General features: G+C 42.6%; 1 protein-coding gene across 1 annotated transcript in view; it reads left to right on the forward strand.

Annotated features, from left to right (window-relative positions):
• The window catches only part of BRSK2 (BR serine/threonine kinase 2), a 313,310-nt gene that overhangs the window by 268,123 nt on the left and 18,232 nt on the right, over positions 1 to 26,955 (forward strand). Inside the window, exons 13-19 of the mRNA XM_086472059.1 lie at positions 955 to 1,020; positions 10,686 to 10,746; positions 14,638 to 15,250; positions 16,371 to 16,419; positions 21,594 to 21,717; positions 23,656 to 23,836; positions 24,541 to 24,630. Of these exons, the coding sequence (XP_086328185.1) occupies positions 955 to 1,020; positions 10,686 to 10,746; positions 14,638 to 15,250; positions 16,371 to 16,419; positions 21,594 to 21,717; positions 23,656 to 23,836; positions 24,541 to 24,630 (1,184 nt within the window). The remainder of the gene's footprint in view (positions 1 to 954; positions 1,021 to 10,685; positions 10,747 to 14,637; positions 15,251 to 16,370; positions 16,420 to 21,593; positions 21,718 to 23,655; positions 23,837 to 24,540; positions 24,631 to 26,955) is intronic.

Here is a 26,955-nt window from a genome sequence, read left to right on the forward strand (position 1 = left end):
CCAACTAAATGGGTTCATAATAACATCTTAATCGCTTTTGTTGTTGTGGCATCCACACCTCTCAGACTATCTGGTATTTCATTGAAATGTCAAAAGAAAAGAGGTAGGTTCTGAGCTTAGTTTAACACCAGCTAATTTGTCCCTTATGCCAAAAGACTAGGAAGAATTCCATGGGAGCTAGAATCCCTCGGGGATATGCCAGGAATTTTCAGCAGCTCTGCTATGAGAGTCCAAAAACTGTTCTAAAATGGGCTTCATTAACTATTCATTTTCTTCTGGTTATTGAAGTGGATAGCTTGCATGAAAGATCAGCTAACATTAGGAAGCAGTGAAACAATGACGTGTATTAGCAGTGAAATGTATTAGAGAGCTGCCCCTTTAGCAAAGCGTAGGGAATTTTGCTTCTAAGCTTCAAGGGATTCAGACCCAAGATGATAAAGAAGGGCATTTCTCTATACACTGAGTATAGGGAAGAGAGTTGGGAGTAAGTGCTAATGGACCCTACAAATCAGAATACCAAATGCATTACTGTTCCTGTAAGAGGCCCTATGGTCTGATTTTAACCTTTTCCCAGATTATGCTTAGTGTTGAGTTCTTCTAGAAAAGTCTGAGTAATGAGTGCTTTGCAATTCATGCCTTCAGGCAAGTTCTATTTTCTCTGGACGATGTGACAAAGCAGATGTACCTGGGTTTTCAGCTGGATAAAGGAGAGCAGGGTTTACAAGTATGTATGGGGGAAGTCATCTTAGACCTCAGAAGTTAGGGGGAGATAATGAACTTCAGCACTGTGTAGGCTTCAGCCATAGTTGGAAAGTAAAAGAAAGGTTTTTCAGAGCACTGCTTAAAAAGGGGAGGATGGGTTGGGGGGCTGGGTGTCCAGCATTGCTTCAGGTGACTCTCTTTTATAAATGTCCACACTAGTAACTCTGTTTTCTCGCTTTGTTCCTGCCATAGTAAAACAATGTTCAGTAAAAGCCTGGATATCTCTGAAGCCAATCCCAAATTCAACAAAGAAGAAAGGTATAAACACTGACAATATGTTCCTCTCCTCTACCTCACTGCTGAGACCTTAAAGATGCAGTACTTACCTTCTCCATGTGGGGACATAGCTGTTCTCCCATTAGAGAGAAAGAAAAAGGGTGGGATATTTACAGCCCCACACTAGTGTATTTTGTCCAGTACCATTCATTTGAAGCTATCCCAAATACAGCCTGTGACTGTACCAACGTTTTCCCCACTAAAATTTCATCCTACTGCTACTTCTGGTTCAGTTCTGCCTTGAGTGAGGATACCTAGGGTAGAAGATCTTTGCTAAGACTGCTTTGGGAAGGACTGGAATGTAAAACACTAGGAAAGCCCAGAGTGCTCCACTTCCAGCACTGGAAACAGCAGCACAACTGAGTCAGTGACCTAGTGGTAGGAAACTTCGGAAATCCTGTCTGACAGAGCAAAATATTAAGTGCCTGTAGGTAAGAGACAAACTACTTAAGACTACCCTGGCTGCACCACAGAACACAAAAGAAAAAGATGATGGAAGATAGAGTTTTTGGAGGATGATTCCAATTTAGCAGTTCAAGTGACAGATGGTGAAGAATAACACAAAGGGTAACTCCCAGCTGTGAATGGAGGCACAGGGGAAGACATGCAGGCCACCAGATTTAGGGACTTTAGTGGACTCATGTGGGTCCATGAACAAAACAAAAAATTTAGACTTTTGGGAAGGTTTTTTATGGACATGTTTTTCTTAAAATTTCGGTCTCAGAGGAAGAGAATTTTTCTCTAATGTTAAAAGCTGGCATCCCAATGGATAATTCTTCATCAAAATCTAATCCTTATGCATTTTGGACAAACACTTAGCTTACCCAAAGGTTAGGACTGTTCCATATGATTCAAAAAAGGAGGAAGCAGTGGGTTCCTTAAAGGAACCTATCGATTTGGCATAGCATTCTTCTTTCCATTTCCCCTTTTAATAGAAACCTGTGTGAGGGACAGCCCCTGTTTTGGCCTTTTGCAAGCTGAGGCAGTCCTTCGTGGGCAGTGTTTCGAGCCTTCAACCTGCCACAATGAAGAACATCATGCATCTGCAGGACAGACTGTGCCTCACGTGGTGTGTAAAGCACCCTCTTTAAGATGCCAAGATAGGAACAAGCATTGGGCCCAAACTGTAAGAAACCTCTAAGTTTTACAGCCATGAAGAAGTAGGGGTTATCAGTCTTTAGTGGCTGGGCTTTCCTGGACTGTTACCATAGACATGGAAATTCCTGTTCCTTTCTCTGATTCCCCAAAACATAAGTTCTGTTCTTGAACGTGTCACTTCTTGCATTAAAAGTTAGTATGAAACTACTCTGAAGATGAGCTTTTCCACAGTAATTAAGTCAGGTCCAATAAGAGAAGGGCAGAAATTTTACCTGTGACAGGAGAAGGGTCTTTCAGCAGATGTTTCCAGCACCATTCATGGTCCTTCTCTCCTTCTCTAGCAGCTGCTGCAGCTGTGTTAGGAGCAGAGGAAATGACCCTTCAGTAACCGCTAGCTGGGGGAATTTCTTAAATGCTCATTTTGTGTTCCTTCTCAGAGGTGATATTTTTCAGAGTACAGGAGGTTAGAGCGCTGCACAAGGATGACCCAGGGTCCTTCTCATTGAAGGACCAGACTGATTTTTGGATCACATTCGCTGTGATCTTACCTCCCTCCCACTTATAAGAGTTAGAACGAAGTACTTCAGTGGTGGGAAAGTGAGTGGACCTGGATTCTGGATCTGTGCACAGCCACATGAAAAGAAGGGATAGGCAGCAAAGAGAACCCCAGCAAAATGGGGCCAGGTAATCACAATGGCCATTAAATTTTTGGCCAGTATTTAATTATTCAACTTTATGATGTCTTTTTTAAAGGAATACTGCATCTTTAAGGGTCCCTTCCCTCTAGATGCACATGGTTGTCTTAGTAGCTGAGGCCACTCTCCCTTTCTTTTTTCTTTTTCTTTCTTTCCGACTTTCTCTTTCACCCCCTCTTTCAGTGCTTCTCTTCTTCTGTATCTGGGTTGCTGCAGCTCCGTAGTTCACTTGCTTCAGTATTGTAGGGAATGCACATGTCTGCGCTTCTGGGTCTATTGTGTCCTGGGACTGTTCATTTTTTTTAAACCTCATTTCCCTTTTCCTTTTCCCTATTGTCAATTTGCTTTCCATTCTCTTTGTTAACCTCTTCAGTGCCTTCCCTGTTGGGAAAATGACTTGAAAGAAAAATTAATCAACCCTCCTGCACCCATTCTATTTGCATTTTAATATTCTGCATGTGTGAATATGGGTGTATTTTCTGTATAAATATACACACACGTTCCAATATACAATGGGTGTCAATTTGCTCTTCTCAGTTACATCACTGTAGATAGGTTTGTACAGGTACAGCTGAGGACAGTGTTTGTCCCTAAATATATACATATATCTGTATTTGTATGGATATGAATTAGATCTTACCCAAATTTGCACTCCAGGCTGAAATACAAATGGAGTGTCACTCAAACACATGAAAAAGAACTTACTGTAATGCTTCTTTCCACTTCTCTATCAATGTGTAGCACGACAGCTTTTTCTTTCTATTCTAACGATGTTTTAATTTTAACTTTTCTCAAAACTGCCGTGTGTTGCCCAGCCCAGTGTTTGCGATGTTGATGTAACCGGAAGCATGACTAGTTGCACTGAGCAGTAAACTGTGAAATCTGCTGGGTATACATTAAATTTGGCATTTCTGTTGGTGACCGTCTTGTGGAGAATGGATTTTCCTCACCCAGCCAGAGGTAGCTCTAGCAGCTTGGGAGCCTGTTACTGAAAAAGGAGAGAATGAAAGAGAAAGAGACAGAGAGAAAAGAAAAAAAGCACTGCATCTGACTTGAAAATAATTTGGCTTAATAGCACCAGATTTTTTTTTTTTCTAATCTAATCTTTGTTAGTATGAAAAGGTGGTGACACTTTCCTGAGTTTGCTAACCTGCACCCCTGAAAATTAATAACCTGACTGTTCTTTTCGATTTTGAATGCTTTGGTCAGTAGTGAAAAATTAAGAATGCTGAAGTTTTTGATTGTCGCTAGGCTTCAAAGTCAATATGCCAGAGATTCATTCTGCTTTTAGAGCTGCTGCTTCAGACTCTTTTCAGCACAGCATTGATTTATTCTCCATTCACATTGGAAAGATTTTCTTTGCAACCTTTGAGACCCAGAGACTGAATTTATTTTAAATGAAAAATGAGATCCTGGAGCACAAGATGGCATCCACAGAGATAAGTGCCGGGTTGCTGAGCTGGTATGTTCTAGCTGATCTGAATTCCTGACTATAAGACCATCATGACTAATAAGCCAGTATCAAAGCAGATTCACAGCTTGAGCTACAGTCTTGTACCCTGGGCTCCCAAGCTGGCTCAGAAATGCATGCTTTAATAACCGATGTGTTTCACAGTTCATTCGTGGCAAAAAAAGTACTTCTTACCAGGCCAGCTTGGGGGACAGAGGGACACTACACTCAGCAAACTGGGGACAAAAAGAACAATTTCCTTGATAACAGTCTGCTATAACTGTGCCTGACGTAAGAGGCAGAAAAGAAATGCAGCATAAAGTATGAACCCCATTGCTCTGCTGACTGCTGTAATTGGGATTTGGCTGGGAATTTTTTTTTACAGCCTTAGTATGTCCCTCTCCATATTCCCCAGTGCCAAAGTTGGATGTGTCTGCAATATTGTGAGCAGGACAAAAGTTATTTTCTGGTACATGAAACTGTCCCCCTAGTGTTCCTGGTCTCTGAAGACACAGGCACCGGCGGCAATGATTATGACCGTTCAGTTCTCCGAATAGTGTTTCACTCTGCTTTTCCTACTCTTCTCTCCACCTGCCTCCACATCCCTCTCTCTTTCTTTCTCTCTCTCCCTCTCTCTTCATTTTCCCTTTCCGAGGATGGCGAGTGCTGATCCATTGGGGTAAGCTCTAGTTTTGGATTATTCTGTTGTGGGACCTGTTGTATCTTGTAGAGAAACTTTTCATTTGCACTTTTCAAATACAATATAGGCTGATACACTTCAGTGAATGAGGCTTTACAGCAGGGAGAGAGAGAGAGAGATGTGGGAAGAAGCATTTTTGGTGCTTTTGTGTGTGTTTGTGTGCTTTTATGTTGGAGTCACACTCCATATAATTTACTTTTGGATTCTTTTTTCTTCTCTCGTTCGTCTGTATGTTTCAATGTCTGTGGGCACAGAGAACTATTCTCAGACACTGTGCAGGTAGCAGGACACCTTCTGAGAATGAAACCCCCTTCTCCGTTTAGTGCTTTTTGTATCTGTTTGGTACCCTCCAGCTAATTTTGATCCTACTTTATCCTTTTTTCTTCTGTTTTTTTAAGATGAAACTGAATCCCATCCGTGTTTTTAAAAAAATGCTGGGCATTCCCTCTCTTTTTAGTATATGTATTCTTAAGAGGTGAACAGATGGCCCTAGAGACAGATATAGGTACAACTAGGAATGCAGTCATGCTTCAAATTAAAGTTCCATTTATAAATACTTAACGGAAGGAGAATATTTTATTAAAAAGCGATTTTTAATAAAAATAAAACATTGTAATAGATCACTGCAGACTACAGCAAAAGCTTTTTGAGAGGGTACATATTGAGAGAGCTAATTAGCACCAGTAACATTTACTTCTCGTGTTTGTAGCATGCTTTACTATTTATTAATTTTTTCTAAACCATTTATAGATGGAACTTTAGTATAATTGGCCAATTAAGGAGGGTGGCGCTGTTCAACATCACCTTCTGTGTGCGCTGAAATGGAGAAGAGGCGTGTTACCCACACCTGCAGCCCTTTCTCTGTACTCTTTGTAAGGCTTCATCTTACAAGTGGTTATTGCCACGAGCAGACATTCTGACTGAAGCATGAGTATTCCCAGTAAGAGCTGTTGGAGTTATTATTTGTATGGTTAGGACTGTAAGACAGTGGAGCATCAAAAGTGTTCTGTTCATATTCCCTAGATCAGGGAGCAAGGAAGCACAGTCTGTATCTTTTGGACACCCAAGAGTAGTAGTGATGAAATGTTGTAACATACAATGCCTGACTGCTCCCCTATTGCATATTAATTCAGGTCATTGTCAGGGGTCTCACACCCTGAAATACAGTTTAGAATTGTTTGGTTTTATTTGAGTGAGCAAGCAAAGAGGAGTTTCAAATTCCACCCAATTTATGCTTGAGGCAAGTAAGAGGTTGGCTGGATATTTTGGGAATGACTTTCAAAACTACACATGGAATCAGACCATCTCAAGATTTCTAAGGCATTTCACCCAGGGACACAAGTCTGATGCATTACTGCACGCTGCATGCATGCTGCAGGCTCCCCTTCTTGGAAGCATGGCTCTAGCTTGACCAGCTAAGAGGTTGTATTCAGCATCCTGGTAAAACTGTGCTATGAAAGCAAGTTCTGCTGGGACTGCAACAACGTACTGAACTCCCCTTGATTGTAAGAAAAATGTCTGTGAGATGGTTATTCAAAGAAGACACAAATGCCAAATCTGACCCAAATGATTAATGCTGGCTGTGAAGCCTTTATGCTCTACCGGCATGTACTAGCAGTTGCTCTGTTTAAAGCACTTGAAAATTAATCAGAGTGAAGGGCTGTATAGAGGTGCTCTGTACATGTGCTATATGTGTAGTACAGTTACCAGGTCAGCTGCGCTTTTCCTTCTTGTATTTCCCTCTGCCTACACCTCAGCAGTGTGGGGCTTCAGCCCTTCACCTCTAACAGCTCTCAAGAAATTCTGCAGTTCTCTGAAACCAGCTGGAAACTGGAGTCCAGCTCCTCAATTTCATCCATAAGAGACCACGGGTCTAACATGAATTGGCTTCCCCTTTGACAGCAGCTGGCTAAAATGAGTAAAAAATTCCTTTAAAACAAAGGACCATTTAACTTTGATACCTTGAAGCATCAAATAGGGTATAAAATCATCACATCTACGAACTAGAGCCCACACACGCGCGTTTCGTTTCAGTCCTTGGCCTCTCTCTTTCATAGCTCAGGTGTCTCCAGATTATTGTCAATCTATGAGACAGGAGAAATACCCTGCAATGGTCCCAGTACCCACCTTATGTTTAGAGTGCCCTCCACGTCTTCCCCCTCCTAAACCTTGGGTCTAGCTCCTTTTTTTTTTTTTATTTCCTCCCTCCAGGCTTGGCAAAACAACTATGTCACTTTGGAAGGGACTAAAGAGTCTCTTCTTGGGTCTCTCAAGCTGGCAATTGTGTTTGAGGGAGTCCTCTTTATCTGAATAACTGCACTAACTTTTCTGCTAGTATTTTCCACAACTTTTTGATGGCTTCCATTGAGTTAGTGCCCAAGCATACAGCAAAGCAAAGCACAGGGCAAAACAAGTCATGCACAAAGTTCGCAGTTTCCTAGATTGTTGCATTTATTATTAAGTTACTGGAATAATTACTGATTTGATACTTCCAATGACATTTAATACCTGTAGAGACTCTTAGGAGGTTACTCACTAATAGATATTTCCCAGTAAATAAACTTAGTTCATAGCCATAGAGATAAGCTGTTGTCATATTTTTCTCCTCTTTACACACATAAGTTCATCAAGAGTCTGCCATACTATGTGCTGCCTGTAGGGCCTCATACGTTCATTTTCTGGTGAGAGGGATAAAAATCTAAATTGTCTCTGTTTTTTTATTACAGCATTTCATCATAATGCAAAATTTTCATTACTTTATTTTGACCCTGTCCCAGTTCTGTCCACCTGACTCTGAGATACAGGAGCAGTGCATGTGGTTTTTTGTTTTAAAAAACCTGAATTCTAGCATTTCCCAGCTAAGATGACCTTGATGGGAGGGACAAATCTGTGTTTTTTACTTGTTAGCATTTTTGTAGTGGAGTATAGAACTTGCCACTGTACTGAGTTTTTATAGCCAGCTTGGGGACTATGTCCGATTTGTAAAGGTAAATTACGGGGGATTTATTAAATTGAAGAAGATGCAAGGAAGATCTGTCTGGGTGTCATATCCCATACCAGCACTCCCTGATAAAGGGAAGACATTTTGAAAATCCAGAGCTCTCTTTTCACCCCAACAGTTAAAATTAACCCATGATTCTTTAAACTCTTTCACTGCTCCTATATACGATTTCCAGTGTGGACAAACAAAAACTTGCTGTAGGGCCTACTTTACTTCTTACATATTTTGCATGTAAATCAGCAGCAGAAATAAAGCTTGTTCAATAGCAATCATGTGGATACTGAATGCATTTCCAGGAGGATTTCACACTAACTGTCTCTTCTGTCCCCTACCTCAGGCTCCTAGGCTGGATGAAAACACAGTACACAACAACTCTTTTTCAAATATTGCTTCCAATAAGGAACTAGGAGTTGGGAGGTGGGGGCTGCCGTGTTTTGCCCTCCGTGCATGTGATCGTTTTTATAAAAAAATAGGAGGCAATGGGGTTGGGAGGGGAAAATTCAGGACTGTTGGAAACACCTGATTGCAAAAAGGAAATAGCAGATTGGAATTTTTAATCAAGTATCCTGGAATTCAGGTGAGTGTCAGAGAGGCCTTTCCCACCACAATTGAGAGTTGGTGGGAACATCTCCTAGTGGAAGTTTAACTCCTAAGTAGGTGTTTAAGTGCATCTCTGGGCACCTAAATGCCTTCCACATTTTTCCAAGATAATCTTTAGGCTCCTCTTGTAATTCATGGTTTGAAAGAAGCTTTTCCTGATGACTCATACAAGGAAGATTTTATCTAAATGGACTTCCCATATGCACAACACATCTGTGTTGCGCTCAGCTACTTCTGTTACAGGAGAGGCACATAAAATAGCTTTTCAGAAGTGGAGCAGACAGTTCTCCCCTTAAAATTACTTGGCATAAACCTTTATGAGTGCCCCAGATCTTGATGGTACAAGTTTAGGCTTAATCTAGTGCAAAAGAATGCCAAGACTGAGCTAGTTTCTGACTGCTGCACTATGATGGGCAGACTGCAGCAGGATACAAGGAAAAACGTAAGTGGGGGTTTTCTGCATAGAATGAGTGCCCTAGATTTTCATGGTGCAAATTTAGATTTAATCTCACAAAAATTATACTGAGACTGGGCTTCAGGGTTTCACCTACTTACTGTGATGGACAAACTGCGATCAGATACAAAGAAAACCATCAGTGAGTAGTTTCTGCAGAGGGTAGAAATAAAACAGGACCTGCCATTGTGTTCAGCTGTAGCTTACTCTTTCCTTAGAAATATTTTTAATAATTCTACTGCTCAAATTTACTTAATAAAATATGTCTGGGAGACCACTTTAGAAACTGATTTTTTTGTTTTATTCTTATATAACAGTAGAAGAGAGTAAACTGAGGCAGTTTATAGTCTAAATTTGTTTCATATTCTCTTATGTATAACCTGACATTAACTATCTGACCTGTATCACTTTTAAATATGTATGTATGTACAGCCACACTCATAGACACTTACATATACACATGCACTCCGTTTTGCAAGCATCTACAGGATTTCACCTTTCCATGTTTGTTACCTGAAGGCTGTTAATTGCTTTCATGGCTCTTACTATAGGTGAAACATTGGTAGATTTGCTATATTGAAATGTTGCATGGTGGTTATTGAACAGCTAGGTTCTTGGCCAAGTCCTCTCCTATAAGATGTTTCAGTCTTCAAGACAACTTTCTATTTAAAAAGGATAGAAAGCAGCTGCCTCTGGGGCTTACTCATTTACAGTCACACAGAGGGTTTTTTTCCTGCTGAGCAGCCCTCCTCCTGGAAACTTCTGCGGCTGAAATGTTTGGGCCTCTCTGCCCTTGCAGCACATTTAGAATAGCACATTTGTACATTTTATTGTCTACAGCTGACATTTTTCATAGCTGGCCTTTGCTGGAGAGCGTAAGAGCACTACAGTATAGGTGACCTTGTCAGTGAATAGAAGGACAGTTGGCTCTCCCTTGACTGGCCTCTTTTTGATGGCGCTTGGGCTGTTATCTTGATACTAGTGAAGTCATCAACAACAGCAGAACTCGTTACCCGTAGAGGAGACCTGGCTTGTTAATGCAACAGCAGGAAATCTTGCTGGAGAGCAGAGACATGAAATCTGTCAGTGAGAAGCCGGAAAGGGTTAAGCCAACGTGAGCTTTGATTTCAGTGGGAAGTCATCACATAGGAAACAATGGTGTGCCTGGGTCATGGAGCCTTGGGTTTTCTTCTTGATATCTGGAAGAATCCCCTACGTTTGTACCTTGTACACACGGTGCTTTTCCATGTTGCTCATGACGGAGAACATCTCATTCTGTGTCTACCAGCACTGCGCAGAAGAGAATTCTCAGCACCAACACGAATGCCTTGACAGTCCTTTTTGAATTCAGCAGTTCAGCTTGCACATGTCAGACATAGTAGCTTCCACGAGCTTGATGTTCAAAAAGAATGTAGCAAGTCTTTTAATGAGAAGGGATTATAGTATCCTCCCTGAGTAAAAGCATTTCTTTGTTTTGAGGGTGGGACAACTGAAAATGTGGCAGTAGTGAAAGGAAAGAGTCATGTGCTTTTCCAGTGACAGCCTCCCTCCTCCTCCTCACTTCATGCCTGTGCCTGTGGTGGCTGGTGTTCAGGGTTATCGCTTGTCCAGCTTTTCTGAGGGCTGTTTTCCTTATTGTGTCCATTCAGGTCTCGGTCAATCAGCGGAGCGTCGTCTGGGCTCTCCACCAGTCCTCTCAGCAGTCCAAGGGTAAGTGGTGCTGCTTCAAGATCTGTTGGTCCAGTTCCCTCACACATGCTTGGTGCTTTTCAACATCTTTTGCTGCAGAGCTGTGGCTCTTAGCTGGGATGTTTTGGTTTTCCTTGGCAGCTTGTAAATTTTCATGGGTGGTGAGGGAAATGTTATTTACAAATGCAAGCAGAGAATTTCTCATACATGTTCCCTGCACTGTTAGCAGGGATCTCACTGTGCCCCTGCCCTTTTTCAGTCTCATAAGCACATAGAAAAATGTTGCTATGACTAAACACTGCCATATCCAACTGAGGTCTGCATACGACGTGGTTTCAGACCAAGTATCAGGAACCATTTCACAGCTACCTTCAATCAGGTCACAGTAGAGCACCAAACCATGCCAGTTACAACCAGCTTGATTCTGTTTGCCTCAGAAGAGCTTGTATTAGAAAGTCAGAGAAAATAAATCATACAAATTTGAGGGCTAGCACATTTCAAAGGAAAGTATGAAGCTGACTAATTAAGATGAGAGAAGAACGCTCAAACCCCTATAAATAAGGTACGTTCACATGCCCTTATTCAATATACAGTCAACTAAATACCTATACTCAGCTAATACTGATACTCAGCTAGTACAAAGCACGCTTGATAGTACCTCTGTTGCAAAGTTATTAGTTTCTTAGTGCAATGACAGAGGCCTCCCTCTCCTTGGTAACTTCTTTAGGGATAAGACTCATTATTTCTGGTGTCTGACAAGGTCAGCTTAGTCACTTCAAGACTGCAGTCCTTACAAAAGTCTAGACCTCATCAAGAAGTCTGTAGGGCTATGGCAAACCATCTTACCCAATTGTCTGGCCCAGAGTGTTTGGAGGATTTCTGCATATTTTTTCTCAACTTCATGAGAAGGAGCCATCCCCTATTAGAAATGGATGTATTCCATGTGTTAGGATATGGGTACACCTACAGATCTACTGTGTAGGTGTATGAAGATAACATCAGTATTCCAAGTACTTAATTCCCCAGGAACATTGTGTGTAATTCTAATGCATAAAGACACACTGTTGGGTGTAAATTTATAGGCTAGTAAAGCTTCCAACTCCTTTTTCGGTTAAACTATTTTCTGAAACATATTCTGAGTTCCTGTCAATTGTTGTACTGTTTTGCAACTGGCATAAATGTGTCTGTGGTCTCCTCTGCATCTTTAATGGGCCTGGAGCCAGTGAAGAGCCATTTCGTTGTTTCTGCACTGGGACTCCTGGATGTCAGCGGAACAAAGCAGAGGTCTGAAAACTCTTATGCCACTGCAAAATGTACTGAAAAAGAGCATGGAAACAGATTTGTGCACAAAATAAGCATCCAGTGCAGCAAACCTAAATCTTGATCTCATTAATTGATCTCTTGGGATCAACTTCTGACTTCTTAGCAGGGCTACATCAAAGAATAAGGATGACAAGATCTGTTCCATAGTTGCTGTGTCTTACCATTTTTACTTGGTAGGCAGTTGATTAAATAGTCTTCAAAGGGATATAGCAACCAGATGGCATTTTCAGCAGATCATAACAATATTAAGGCAGGTCAGATTTGAGGCTTAAGAGGAAATGTTGGAATAAAACTCATATTTTTTTAAACGTCCTTACCTATGCCTCTAATAGCACCTTAGATTATTAAAAGAGAACTTACTTTAAAAAGCAAATACATATTTCACTGTATGTGCTGCTTAGGTTCAGTTCTATGAGGAGCTGTATTTGACAGCAACTAAGAGTTCTTAAATCTCACAAGATCTTGCTAATGGTGTTCCCTATTGCACCAGCTGAAATAGGGACCTAAACTTGTTCTTTATTTCATTATTAAGAATGCTGTAATTAAGGATGCCCCTTCAGATTCTTAATGGCATAAGTGGAAGCTGAATTTGACTTACTTTCAAATTGTTCCTCACACCATCATACACGTGAGATACACAAGAATTGCAAGGAAATATTTGCAATCAACCATCTTTGACTTTTATCCGTCGGCATCATTTGCAAATGGTTAATAGTCAGATGCTGATAGTGGCTTCCATAAATTAACCACTTTCCTCATCTTGGCCCCTTAGTTTCTCACTGGTGATCAGAATTTACCAACATGGCAGACTTGTTTAACTTTACCATCCTAATAATAATACAAATGTTTTGATGTAGTGATTTCATTTTGGTGGCCTAACCTTAAGTTCTTTAAAGTACTTATGAAACTTTGATGCAAACAGTTTTAGGAATTAAGTCTTAAATACATTTATGTATTTTTAAAATATGGCAACATTGTGCTAATCCGTCAAACCCAGAAAGTAAACTCACTAATGAGTGTGTTTACCTGGGACTGAGATTTGAGGCATGGTTACATGTACATGGTATGTCTGGACAGTGCTTGATTACAGCTTTTGGGTGTTAAGAATGGATAATAACGACAGTAATGGTGATAAATAATTTCTAATAGGTAATAATTGATAGAAATCAGAATCTGAGTACAGACCAAAGTTAAAGTTCTTGAGTAGTGATTTCTATTTTTACAATTCTGCCAGTACGTGATCTAAGGTGTTAACAGCAATGTTTTGTAAGGACATTCGTTTTGGTTTAAATGTGATTTTTAGCTTGCTACTATCCCTTTAAAAGGCTTCTATCCTCCCAAATCTGTGTATTGCTGTTTGCTGTCAACATATGAACAGTTTCCCAAAATGCCTCTAACACATGTAAATGTTCTTGTTTGGGAAAAAAAATTCATAATCCCATGTTGATAATCGAGTGATGGATTATGAACTTTGGTTGTCTTTTTCTTTTTAAGCTGTGTCTTACAAAGCAATGGCTCACCCCACCCCCTCCATAGAATTGGGACTCAATGGCAAATATTGCTGTGACTTTATGACAGAAATTCCGATTATCAAACTGTCCTTCGACACAATGAGGGGTGTCGCAGGAGAAGCATAAAGTCTGATGGGAAGTATCATCTCTTCCCAGATAAACAAATTTGCCAGGCCTCTCTGTAGCTTTTGCTCTAGCTGTTTACAAGTCGAACACCAACCTGACTTCATATTTTTCTGGTGGTGGTGTGTGGTCTGAGGCCTCCAAGTGAATGCTGAGTGGTTTAACCTTCCCGGCCAGGGGAGGAGGATGGATGCCCACCTGGCATCACTCTTCCTTTTCCCCCTCTTTCTGCAAAGGGTGGCTGCAACCGGGGTGTGCATGAGCCAGAGTCAGGGGTAAAGAGGAAGGAAAGAGGTTCTGACTGGTGTGTGCAGTAACCTGTGTGTATCGCCTACCACTCCGTGTGTATCACACACCTGTTCTGAGTTTCATCTCTCTGCTGGGTTTGCATATGGGCATTTGGATCTGAAAGAGGTGGTCCCATTCTTGGCACATCTCAATTTGTCTGTGGCTTGAGTGGTTCTTCTTCCCCTTCCTCACCTCCCTACAGCATCGTGCTTCTCTCACTGCAGGGCAATCAGAACAATCCCAGAGAGATGGCATTTCTCTCTTCTTTTTTCTTGGTTACTTTCTTTTTTTTTTTTTTTTTTTTCACTTCTCCTTTGGTTTACTTTTCTTTCTGTTGTTTTCCTTTGCTGACACGTGGTTGGTTAATATGATGAAGCCTGTTATGACACTGTTGTTCTTGCTGCTGCCGCTGCTGCTGTTGTTGATTATGCTGTGTTCCCAGCTAACTGCATGTCTTTTTTTTGTTTTTTGTTTGTTTGTTCGTTTTCGTTTCTTTGCAAAATCCCTCCCCCCCACTACCCCTTCACCTCCATCTCTTGTGTCTCCTTGTGACATGGCGCATCTTTGTGACTGGATGGATTTTATTCTGGCTTTCCTTTCTGCTCGCCCGCTCTATGCGTATTTCACTGTTTTTGATGTGCATGGACACTCTGCGTCTGTCTCGTAGCCTATCAGAAAGTTCTTCATCCCCCCTCAGACCTCCGACCTCCCTTTCTCTCCCCGACCCCAAGTCTCCTTGGACCCTGATGCTTGTAGGAACGCCTCCAGGCCTGGACATGTCCTCCAACCAAAGCCAGCACTTCAGCCCAACCCAAAGACGCAGACTTTGCCATCCAAGAGCAAATTGGCCGAAAAACCACTCCAGTCTACTAAATCCAACCCACTCCCTACCAGCAATACCAGCGCCCCCTCTTCCCAGAACACCCCTGTGCAGAATGCTCAGGGCCGCTCGCCTGCTGCCGGCTTTAACCCACAGCTGGCTGTTCCTAAAGTGCAGACCAACCCTATGTCTCCTGTTAGATTGCTCCCTTCTAGTACTGACCCAAGCACCAAATCTATCCCCATCATACAGGTCACCCCTCACCCCTCTCCAAGGGGAAGTCCCCTCCCTACCCCCAAGGGGACACCTGTCCATACGCCAAAGGAGAGCCCAGCAGGCACACCCAACCCAACACCACCATCCAGCCCCAGCATTGGAGGAATGCCATGGAGGACACGGCTCAACTCAATCAAGAATAGTTTCCTGGGGTCTCCTCGCTTCCATCGCCGGAAATTGCAAGGTGAGTACTTACCCAAACGTACAGGGAGGTTCTGCTTTGGGCAGACATTCAACAGTAAGTTGATACCTCTCTGTGGCTCTGCAAATTTGATGTGCTGAGGACTGAATCTTGGTATTGAAAATGCAAGCGGTAGCATCAGCCGGCCCTACCCCAAGGCATATGTGAGCAGGCTCTGTCATGCCACGGCACCTGCTCCAACAGCATCTCCTGAGCCCTCTTCACGCTCCAGCCATACAGCTCTTACTACCCCTGTTGTGGCTCTTAGAACACAAGACAATTTTATCTTCAGCTTCTCCACTCAGTTTGTCAGCAAACCTAGAGCTCTGCCATTTCTCCTAGGGCTGTACTCCGCTCCCTCTCCGTAGCCACAGGCTGAGCCTTCTGCTGAAAAAAATAGCCAGTGGCAATAGGCTGAAATTGTCCTTCTGAAGCGCAGCTTGTTTGATCTTGGTTGATGCTTTTTTTACCTCCTTTGGTAATTGGTGTAAAAATCTCCTTAATACAATCAGTGGTTTCATATCTGCTGGCCTATTTCAGCTTTCAGAGTCTCTAGAGTGTTGAGATGTGCAAAATTTTCTTCTTCACGCTCCAGGTAGCAAAGGGCAGCCAGAGTCACATGCATTATCTTCAGATGTCATCAGCAGTTATCCCAACACCCAGTGGTTTTACAGGGTACTGGGATGTGATCCCGTGGGAAAGGAAGATTACAGCCATGGAAGAGTTAGATTTTGAATTGTGATGGTCAGGGACATTGTCTCTGAGACAGTCAGAGAACTGCAGCAGTGACTGAGCTGCATCCAGCTGGGCTTTGAAGCAATTGTAAAGCAATCAAATCAGCATGGTGCATCTGAACCAGAAACCATTGAAGCCAGTGCAAGATTACAGAACGATTTCAGGAAGGGTAGGGTGAGCCTTGAAATGCAGCACTAGATAGGTGCAGTGATCTAGAGACATAGGACCAACATTCAAACGTCAGAACTAGTCTGCAGATGCAGTGGGCAAATGCAAGAGGGTGTAATGCCAGAATTGTTTCATTGGTACGCAAGCAGAAGATGGAAGGCGTACTGAATCATCAATTTCTTTTCTCCCTCCTTCTCTTTGGCTATGCGTGCATGGGCAGTACCTACACCAGAGGAGATGTCTAATTTAACCCCGGAATCATCCCCAGAGTAAGTAATTTGACAGTACCCTACCTTTTTTCCACCACATACCAATGTAATTTCCTTGTCTGAATGTCATAGGGTGACATATTCCTGTTCTGGATCAGTATCTGACTGTAACCTGTTGTCCTGTGAGTGGGACAGAGATGCGAAATTGTTCTCCTGGTAAGAACCCTGGATAAAATCTATACCTCAGTAATGGCAGTGAGGTCAACAGGTGATGAAACAGTCTCCCAGTAACCACCTCATTTTTTCATGGCTTGCTGAATTTACTAGGTTTGTAACATGTTCCTTCTCTCTTCTTTCATGTGCTTGTCAAGCAGATCACTCTTGAGGAGTGGCGAGGATAATCAGTAGCTTATACTGGCACAACTATGCACTAAAAAGTCTTCCTCTTAGTACAGGAGAGTTTGCATCCTCAGGATAACATGCAGAAGCCTCTGCTAAGATAGTTCAGAGGAATCTTTGGCAGTGATAGTAACTGCAGTGTTAATTCTAGGCAGCAGCACTGGGACATGCAGAACCTGTTTCATATTCACCAGACTCATTCCTAAAAGTCAGCGTACATTTCAACTATTTCACTACACAAATCTGCGTCACTGCATGGCAGGTTTGGAAGGCCCTGCCAGAGAGTGCTGCTCCAAACACTTCCTAATATATGCAACAGATGCCAAATTATTCCTTTTTATTTTCACAGCTTGTGTTTGTGCACCCGATGCCCATAGACTTACCCTGCCAACCAAGGCAATTTGGCCTTTTGTCAAGATACTTGTGTGAAATATTCATGAGTCATAGATGGAAATTTTGGGCCCAAAGTTTTGTAATTGGTGACAATGGTATTGCCTTAACAACTTTCCCCAAACCTGGCATTTATGTGACATAAGATGGGCGCTCTATATCTAATGTTGCAGAATGGAGAGGGATAAAGACTTCAGGAGTGGGAGAAGTAGGGAATAGTGAAGGTTAGTAAAAGAAATCCAGGCAGAAAAATAGAATAAATTGTGTTTTCAACTCTTTGGAGCATTTACCCATAGAGAGGCATAAGAGAGTTTCATAAAATGAAGACATCAGTATCAAAGAGATATATGACACTCTCATCTGAAATGTTTTTAAGGCCATTAAAGCAGAAAACCTTCAGAATTAAATTTCTCCTCTTCTCTTCATTCATGTATGTGAGTGGAAGTTTTTCTGTTAATTTATTGCCTTCTCTGCTTCCCACTTACTCTTTAAAAGCTGGTATAAGAAGTAGCGCCTGTCATTTGAGGCAGTTTGGATGCAAGTCAAAGCCTAAGGCCCTTTTTTCTTTTTCTGTATAATTGCCAAATTAATGAGTTCAATTGGGCTGCACCCTGCAGTAAACATAATAAAAGTCATAAAAAATAATGAACTGGATTATATTTTAGCGATACATGTCTTGTTGCTCAGTGCCCACTTCCACATGTTTTTTTTTTTTTCCTAGTATTTTCTTCCTTTCTGTAAGAAATAAGATATCCTCACCAAGAGCTGTATTGACCTCATGGGTTGAGCAATAAATACATGTCCTTGCTCTGGTACAGCAATGACTGCCGTTCATTTAACAAACCTGATGACTGGGTAATGCACTTTGACATGTCTGGGTAATGCTATTCTTTCTCATATGAAAAAGTCCTAGAAAATGTGTTAGGGATGACATTTAAAGAGACACAGCTCCAGTTGCTTTAAACCTGCAAAGCTCCATTTGCTTGAGTAGAAGAGCTGTTATTTATGCCAAGCAGGTAAACCTCTGGAGGTTACAGACCCATGTGCTGGGGGACAGATAGGGAAGACTGTGAGGCAGTCCAGAAGGCAATGCCGTCAGACACTCCAGAAGTAGAAAAACGAACAACATTATAGCACTGAGAAATTCAGTGTGAAGTAATAAAGCACCAGCCTCCATTTTCATGCTAATCTATTTGCTTTTTCATCAACTGGACACCTGATTAGATTCCCCAGAGTAATCTACATATCCAGCCTTCCGCATGTATCTCCTATCTCCCCCTTAGGAGGTTCACCCATGACAAGAGAAGATTGTTAATTTTGAGTACATTTTTTACTGCTTGCAGCCTGATCTTGTGAGATGCTAGAGCATCTCATTCAGGGTGCTGAGGATCCTTTATTCATACCCATTTTAACCCAAGTTAGTAGCACTTAACACCCTGTAAGAGGAGGGAAACATTTATTGTGCCATTTTACTCCAGAGCTGCCACTGCTTCTTCAGTGGGCCTATTCCCTGGGTGTATGAGCACAGCTACTTTTGCTGATTTCGGAGAGAAGAGCCAGTGCATGTGTGCTATGTCTTGATTCTGTTCGTTCCGGACACAGGAGGGGCAACTGGCATCTATTCCATCTTATGCGACACCAGCAAAATTATTTAGCCAATTCCAGTGATTTACAACCTGGAGCATAGCCCAGGCTATCAGTGACTCTTCCAGAGTCAGTATTACTGGTGATAACCTTGCTGAAGGTAAGAGCCCAGCTGGACTCTGGAGACTCCAGACCAAGTTTCCTAGCTGAACAGGGGAAAACCTCCGTATGTTCTGGGGCCCTTTTAACCTGTGCTTGTTAAGAGACCTATAAATGGAGGGCCAGCAAAACCATTAATGAAAATACAAAAATGAAAAGCCATATTTTAACATGACAGACCTGCAATTAAGTACGCACGCTTTTTGCAGGCCCAGCCTCCATGTGTGAGGGCCCCTGGAGTCCATATAGCCAGCCCCGCTTCAGGTGATGATACACACAAACCTAAGACAACCAGGCGTTTTAGATGGATAACCAGGTGCTAATTTACTAATGAGCATAGAACCTGTACATGCAGGGAGCTATTGCCCCAGCTCTCCAGGGGCTAGCGGAGTTGTTATGGTGTGTGTGAGACGCAAGAGCTAATTAGTATGTAATTTCCTTTCACACTCTAACCCTGGCTCCTTAACGACCCATTTAAATGAGAGGCCCTTTCTCTTTACTGCTCCCTGTGCTAATCTCTGGCTCACTGGCTTAGTTACAGCTGCCTATGAATATTTTAGGGAGTGACAGTTTCTCAGCCCACTTTAATTGAATGGGGGGCACTGGTTACCAAATTGCAAGTGAATCTTTCTCTACTCTTATTTTTTGGTTGCCTGCAGTAAGTAGAACCAAATGATTACTTGCACAGCTGAGTGGTCTTCCAGTTGTGGTCTTTCTACTGCGTGCATTAAATGGGCAGTGAGATGGCAGTTGTGTGATTCATGGAGCACTCTGGAACGGGGAATGAGTGCACATTGCTGCATGCTGCTGAGGTCAAGCTTTGTTCTTTATCCCAAAGGTCTAGACTTCAAATTAGTTTCCTAGTTTGCTCCTCACTCTCCTAGTCTCTGCCCTTCCTCATTCTGCCTCTGTCTGAGTCTTTGCCATGCAAAATGAATCTACTAATAACTCTCTCCAGCTGGCAAGCTGATGCTTTGCTGGAAAGCTGATGTATAGTAATCCTTTTTGCAGATGGCTCTCCTTGTCTGGAGAGGTTGTGTTCTTCCATTGAGTGGTGAATGTCCACCAAAACAAGTGAAAGGCTATTGCTTGCCATATTGCAAACTGGACTTGTCATGGCATTATAAAGTATCCTGTGGAGGAAAAAACATGCAGTCTCTTGGTGGCAGGTCTTTTATTTTCTGACATTTTCATGCTAAATTCTTCCCTACTAGAATATGGCTGAGTACTGTGTCCAGTTTTGGGCGCCACAGTACAGGAAAGACTTTGAAGCTGGTGAGGGGTCTGGAAAACAGGTCTTATGAGGAGCACCTGAGGGAACTGGGATTGTCCAGCCTAGTGAAGAGGCGGCTGAGAGGAGACCTTATCGCTCTCTACAACTACCTAAAAGGAAGATGTAGTGAGGCCGGTGTTGGTCTCTTCTCCCAAGTAACTAATGACAGAACAAAAGGTAATGGCCTCAAGCTGCACCAGGGGAGACTTAGATTGGATATTGGGAAAAATTTCTTTACTGTAAGAGTGGTCAGACATTGGAACAGGCTGCCCAGGGAGGCGGTGGAGTCACCATCCCTGGAGGTGTTCAAAACACATACAGATGCGGTGCTTAGGGACACGGTTTAGTGTTGGGCTTGGTAGTATTAGGGTAATGGTTGGACCTGATGATCTTAAAGGTCTTTTCCAGCCAAAATGGTTCTGTGATTCTATGGCTGATTTCAGTGGAATTTTCCCTGGGTTTAGGCTGGTCCAGCAATTCTTTGGCTGTACCTCATGGCTGACAGCATCTTCCCTCCCCTCAAAACCACACCTGTCAGAGGTGCTACCTTCAAGTTCTGAGTACTGTCCCCCAATAACATTCATGTCCCTGCATTTTTCTGTTAGTGTATTTAACTTAAAAGGAGACGTCAACAAAGTGCATTGAGATGGTGAAACAATAAGCAAAATCAAACATTTGCTGGTACGATCTGTGAAAAAACAGAGCAACTTTGGTTTATGATGAAACCACCATCTGATGCTGGAAGGAACTGCGAAGTCGGACTGCTGTCAGTGGAAAGCTTGAACTGCGTTTTGCACGGTGTTGATATTTTCTCTCTTAGTACTGAAAATTCTTTCCTTTGCAGGATGGCCAGAGTTCACTCACTATATAGACACCCTGAATGGGACAGTCTTTGTCCTGGCCCTCTGTGTAGGAGTGGATTTCACTTGCTGACAGATTGGAGGTTCAGTGAAACCTACAGCTTGCTTTAAAAAGCAAGATCCTGTGACTGTACTCTCAGCCCAACAGGACACCTTCAGAAAAGGAACTTTCCAAGGGGTTGAAATTGGCTGGGAAGGAACTTAAATGCCTGTGTTACTAGCATGGATGTCACAAGAGATGGAGAGATCCCTGGAGACAAACCAGAAGTGTGTCCCCTGACTTATATGCACTTAATATCTGCAGTATTAATTGGTATATTGGCTCGGTCAAAAGAGTTAGCATTGCTCTTGATTTTTCATTGTTGGTGATACATGATACCAGACTAACACTGTGTGGTCCATCATTTGTTTTTCTGGATGTTCTCTGACACTGTTTTCCACTTAGTAATAGTATCACACCTGGAGTGTTAGCAAAACTTCCTTGTGTGTTTTTCAGTATTTTTCTACCTGAGATACATAAGAAATTGTGCTCAATATTCTAAACCATCTCTTTCTTTTCATCACTTAAGGCTTGCCAAAAAATCCTGGTTTGGTAACTTCATCAACTTGGAGAAAGAAGAACAGATTTTTGTGGTCATTAAGGACAAACCACTAAGCTCCATTAAGGCTGATATTGTCCACGCTTTCCTCTCGGTAAGTCACCCCAGCTGCCCCTTGGAGGCATTGCTCACTGGTCAGTTCCAGGACTCCTTGTGCCATATGTTACTGGGCAGGGTCTCTGCTCCTTCAAATGCATCCTCTGTGAGTTTAATTTACGTGGCCTGTTGATTGAGGCCTCCACTGGACTCTGAATTTCTAACTGCAGATGATGCTTTCTAAGGTGAGAAAAGATTTCAGCCTTCTTGTCAGAGTCTCCAGGCTGTCAGTGCTTGGAATATCACTGCAGTTAGAGCACACTGTTGGTGCAATATCGAGACAATGATTTGCTGTTTTGTCAAACTAACCTTACAGCCACCTCCTGGGCATCAGGTTGAGTCTGCCTCTGCTGGATGTGCCCCCCGCCGATTTAGTCAGGCAAAAATCCTGCCCCACGTTTGCATTTCTTTCTTTAAATCTCCTCTCCAATGCTGAGGGTAATTTCCTCTGGTGACCAGAGTATCAGTTGTTGCAGATGTGGTTTATTTACAATCTAGGAAAGGAGAGGGAAATTGTCATTTCTTTCCTATAGGAAGTCCTTATTCTCACTATCTAGAAGTAGCAATGAAGAAAAAGTCAGCACAGTAAAGTTAATTTGAGAGATTTTTCAATTCAAGGTAGCTGACAATATAATTAGACTTTTCTCAATAGAATTAAGAGAAGACGACTTAATTTCTTATATTGTTTGTTGAATTGGCATTGTTTTCCACAAAATACTTCTCTCCCTTTTAAGGTCTATGATGCTGCAATGAATTTCTTCCAAAAAACACAGCCACAATCCTTTTAACTGTACAGGCATACAAGGAGCAAGTGCAATATAGTAGCAGGCATCAGACAGTGGTATCTGTCTCAGACTGGTTTGAAGCAGCCATGTTACTGTACCAGTTTCATGCGTTTAGCTGTGCTTCTGGGGTTATATTGTGGCTTAGTGTGCACTGCTGTCTACATCGGTGATCCTGTGCATACCCCATATGGGTGGGTTGAGGTCTGATGTAGTGATTTGTGTGCAAACCCTATGAATCGTCTCTTAGTGACAAAATTAAATGCATTGTCACAGCCTGCTAAGTAAGTCCTTAAAGTCAGCTTCTCAACTCATCTTCATTTTTCCTCATAGATTAGAGGCCAGATTTCCAAGTGATTTGGGTTTGTTGTTTTTTTTTTTTAAAGCTGGTGCTTTATGAAGCAGTAAATCGTATGTGAGTGTGTTAAATTTTGGCAGGAACTGTGAATGATAACTGCTTGAAAATTAGACAGTTGTGAAATTGTACCACAGGTCTGAAGATACAGATATTGGATGATACAAGAAAGCTTCTCACAGTTCTTTTACATATAGGTAGGAGTTGTGGTTTGGGTAAGTTATTTGCAGCCATGCTTTGCCTGTGGATATCCCAGCCACATGTGTTAAGTGTCTGCTCCGTGTCCTGGTGTCTGTTTGATACCATAGAATCACTGAACAATTCAGGTTGGAAAGGACTTCAGGAGGTCTCCTGCTTAAAACAGGATCTGCTATGAGATGAGACCAGGCTACTCAGGTGTTTTTTTGTATCCCACTGACTTTTCTGCCCCCTTTCTTAATACCAGTTTTCAGTCAGCAAAAGGCATTTCTCAAAACCGGCAGATGAGTAGGAAAAGAAAGACTGAGTGTATGAAGTTGTGCAACATGTGTAAATTTATGAGCGTGCTGGGTATTCCACCAATATTCAGCCTTTCAATTTAGGTCAGTCCTGCAAGGAGCAGTGCATTCTTCTGGGGTGCCAAGCAACCTACACTCTTACTGATTTCACAAGAACTCTCTGAACATTACAAATTAAAGTCCAGCAGCAAATCCAGGAAATCTTATCCACTCTGGAAATGTGTGTTGCCCTAAATCTAGTTTTGCAATTCTGTTCCCTTTGTACTCTGGTTCTACTGTTTCCTTCTACCGACCTGTTTCAGATTCCAAGCCTCAGTCACAGTGTCATCTCACAGACAAGTTTCCGTGCAGAATATAAGTCCACAGGAGGTCCTGCTGTCTTCCAGAAGCCAGTGAAGTTCCAGGTGGACATAACATACACAGAAGGGGGAGAGGCGCAGAAGGAGAACGGGATCTATTCTGTCACTTTCACACTCTTATCAGGTAACCATGGCAAAGCTGTAAAAAACGTTTGCAAGCTGGCTTTGTCCTTGCCGATATAGAGGCCTGCAAAGAGAACTCTGCCAGGGGAAAGAATATAACTGTCTTGACCTCAGGGGAAAATTCAGACAGGGGCAAGGAGGACATCAGGAACGAAAATGGTGTTGGTAGTGATGGCAATGCTGGGAGGGAAGGAGCTTTCCAAAGAGGTGAAATTGCCACCACCATTAGTGCGAAAATGGCTGCTCCGTGCATCAGACTTGGAGTATCTCCCTGTGCTCTCTCCTTGGTTCAGTCAAATGTTTCAGTGTCTCAGCCAGCCACTGTGAGGCCACTGGTTTCTTCCTTCTGACGCAAACATGCAATCACCCTTTTTTTCTGGGTGGCCACACACCCCGTACAGAGATTGAAACAAAGAACCAAACACCCCCCCCTCGCTTTCCCACCTTTTCTGTCTTTACAAAAGGAACCCAGGCACCATCCTTCCTCCTGTTAACTCCAGCACACCACGGTCCCATTAAACATGGGGACTGCATAACAGTTCCCCAAAGCCACGCCTTCAGCTGAAGGACAGATACACTGCCAGTACGCTCTTGGGGACAAGACTGAAGGGAAGATGCTTGTGATCCTTCCCCTCCAGCCTGGGTTGTATGAGGATTCGTCTCCCGCGGCTCTCACAGCCATATGTGCCTCTTCTCTCCTCACAGGTCCAAGCCGTCGTTTTAAGAGGGTAGTAGAAACCATTCAGGCACAGTTGTTAAGCACACATGACCAGCCTTCAGTGCAGCAGTTATCAGGTAAGTAGTTTCTACTGTTGAGCACCTTGCTTCAGCAGGGACAGGAAGGTGAAGAGCCTCTCAGTACCAGGAGGCTGAGGGAGGCCATCCCTCTGATTACAGCAAGAAACGAGCTCCATTCAGACAGAGCAGCAACCCCCTGCACCCACCCTACTCCTCCCTCTCTCATTCCCACTCCAGTGCTCCCAGCGCATTCCCCAGTTGAACAGCTTCTGCCCTCCTCCCGCCCAAAGAGCCATTTGCCCTCTTCTCCATCAAAAGCTGCATCATCAATAGATCTTCCAGATTTTCTCCAGCTCCAAAATCTCCCAGAATAGGGACATGCTCTAGAAGATACCTGATTTTCTAATCCTTCAGGCATGCTTTAGAAACCTCCAACTTCAGAGAGTTCCAAAACAAAGTTGAGAGCTACTTTTAACTTAGCCATTAACAGCAGCATTTTCAGATGGTCAGAAAGTGGCTAATAGCTTCCAGTACTGTGATCAAATTCTTGGCCCAATACTGTAGTGGCACAAATCAGATACTAAGGTTCTGCAGAAGCTATATTTTAGGTATTCTTGAAGTAAATTTCAATTCTTCATGGTGGTAAAGAAAGCCTTACACATGTGACCCTATGCAATGACATCAATCTGAATCTGCAGGCAGCTTGAACTGATGATACAGAAACTGGCCTCGTCACACCATTGCATATCAAATGTTCACTCTGAACACCAGTGGTGACACACACCAAAAATTATCAATGTTAACTTTTCTGTCCTTTAAAAGGACAGAACAAAGTAGAAGGAAACTTCTACTTTGGAAATTGGAAGCTTAAGGAAGCTTAGCTATTGGGAGTGCTTCAAGAAAGGGAAAACGGGGAGAAGCAGAAAGAATGTACAGATACAGGGAAGAACTAGGAGCAAGGCAGAGAGCAGAGGCTGCAGGAAGAAAACAAAAAGGCAGCAGTGGGAAGAATTTTCCCATTGTATGATAACGAAAAGGTAGTAACTAAACAGTATTCATAAGAGCCAAATTCTATGCTTGACCTTTGTGTGACCAAGACAAGAAAAAAGAGCGAAGTTGAAATTGCGTCCTGCAGTTAAATCCCAGATGTCCTTGGCTCATTGCACATACAGGTTACATCCTTGGTCTAACAGTGTGGCTTTAACAGCTGAAGATAAAATAACTCCGTCTAGAAAAGTGTATGCTTACTACACGACAGAGAAGTATGCTCAGTTCAGGAACTGGTTTCCACTTTGCTTTTGCTCTCCAGCAGTGCCTGACCTTCTGCATGCTGGATTGCAAGGGTGCCCAGCACATGGGTTATTCTATAAGGAAACGGGAAAGGTGAGGATACTAGAACTATGGTTGATTCAGGTTTTTGCTGTCTGGACTTTGGAATTAAATCAAATCAAGGAAGCAGTGAGAATTTTCAGCCAGCCTTTCCTCTTGGGAAATGCTGGGGCAAAGTGGGAGTGAGGGGAATTAGATAGAAAAGCATCCTTTAAGTCTAATACATACTACCCCTGCTGTGTGAACAATGTTCCGGCATTCCTTGTTTCTTAGAGAAAGAAGTGTGCCCTTAGTTTCTGGTGAGGAAAAACCTGTTAACAAAGTAAATAACATGGTAATCTCTCTTAACTTCTTCACCCTAGTATGTGCTAGCTACTGAAACTCTCCAGAAAGACTTGAACCCTGTGGCACACTTGCATGTGAAGCAGGATATCTCCCTAAGAAAGTCATATTATAGCAGGAACAAAAACCATTCATCTGACTAAGGCTCAGGGAGATGTTTAGGGCAAACTGTGCTGTGAGAAATGTGTGACTTACAGTTTTGCTCTGGTTCTGGAATAGAGAAATCATGTTATAGACACAGAATCTCTTTCTACTGCCTAAAGCTACCTGAGAGCATGTTGTTCTGATGGGGAAAACCCAGCCTGATCTTTAGCACCAGAGTGGAATGGGTAACTCCATGTGGAGCAAAACCAAAATGAATGGTCTCTTGGAAATTAGAAATGAGAATTCCCTCAACCAGGGAGTTATCCAGGCAACACAGCTCATGAGAGAAAGGGTGCCAAACTACCCTGTATCACCTGACCTGATCAGAAATATGCCAGGCTCTTGAAAAGTAGTAATTGGGAGTACTTCAAGAAAGGAAAAACGGGGAGTATTCAACCTGAAAAATTTAGGTTGGAGCACATTACAAGGAAAAGAGAAAAGGAAGGGGGAAAAAAAGGACTGTTACCAAGAAGAGACAACCTATGCATCAAAGTAGGGAAGCCCTGTGGTTCACATCCTCAGCCAGTGAGAAAGTGAGGGGAAATAAAGGGATAAAAGCAGAGCAAG

The sequence above is a fragment of the Leptosomus discolor genome, chromosome 12, assembly GCF_034619465.1.
Source record: "Leptosomus discolor isolate bLepDis1 chromosome 12, bLepDis1.hap2, whole genome shotgun sequence".
NCBI lineage: Eukaryota > Metazoa > Chordata > Aves > Leptosomiformes > Leptosomidae > Leptosomus > Leptosomus discolor.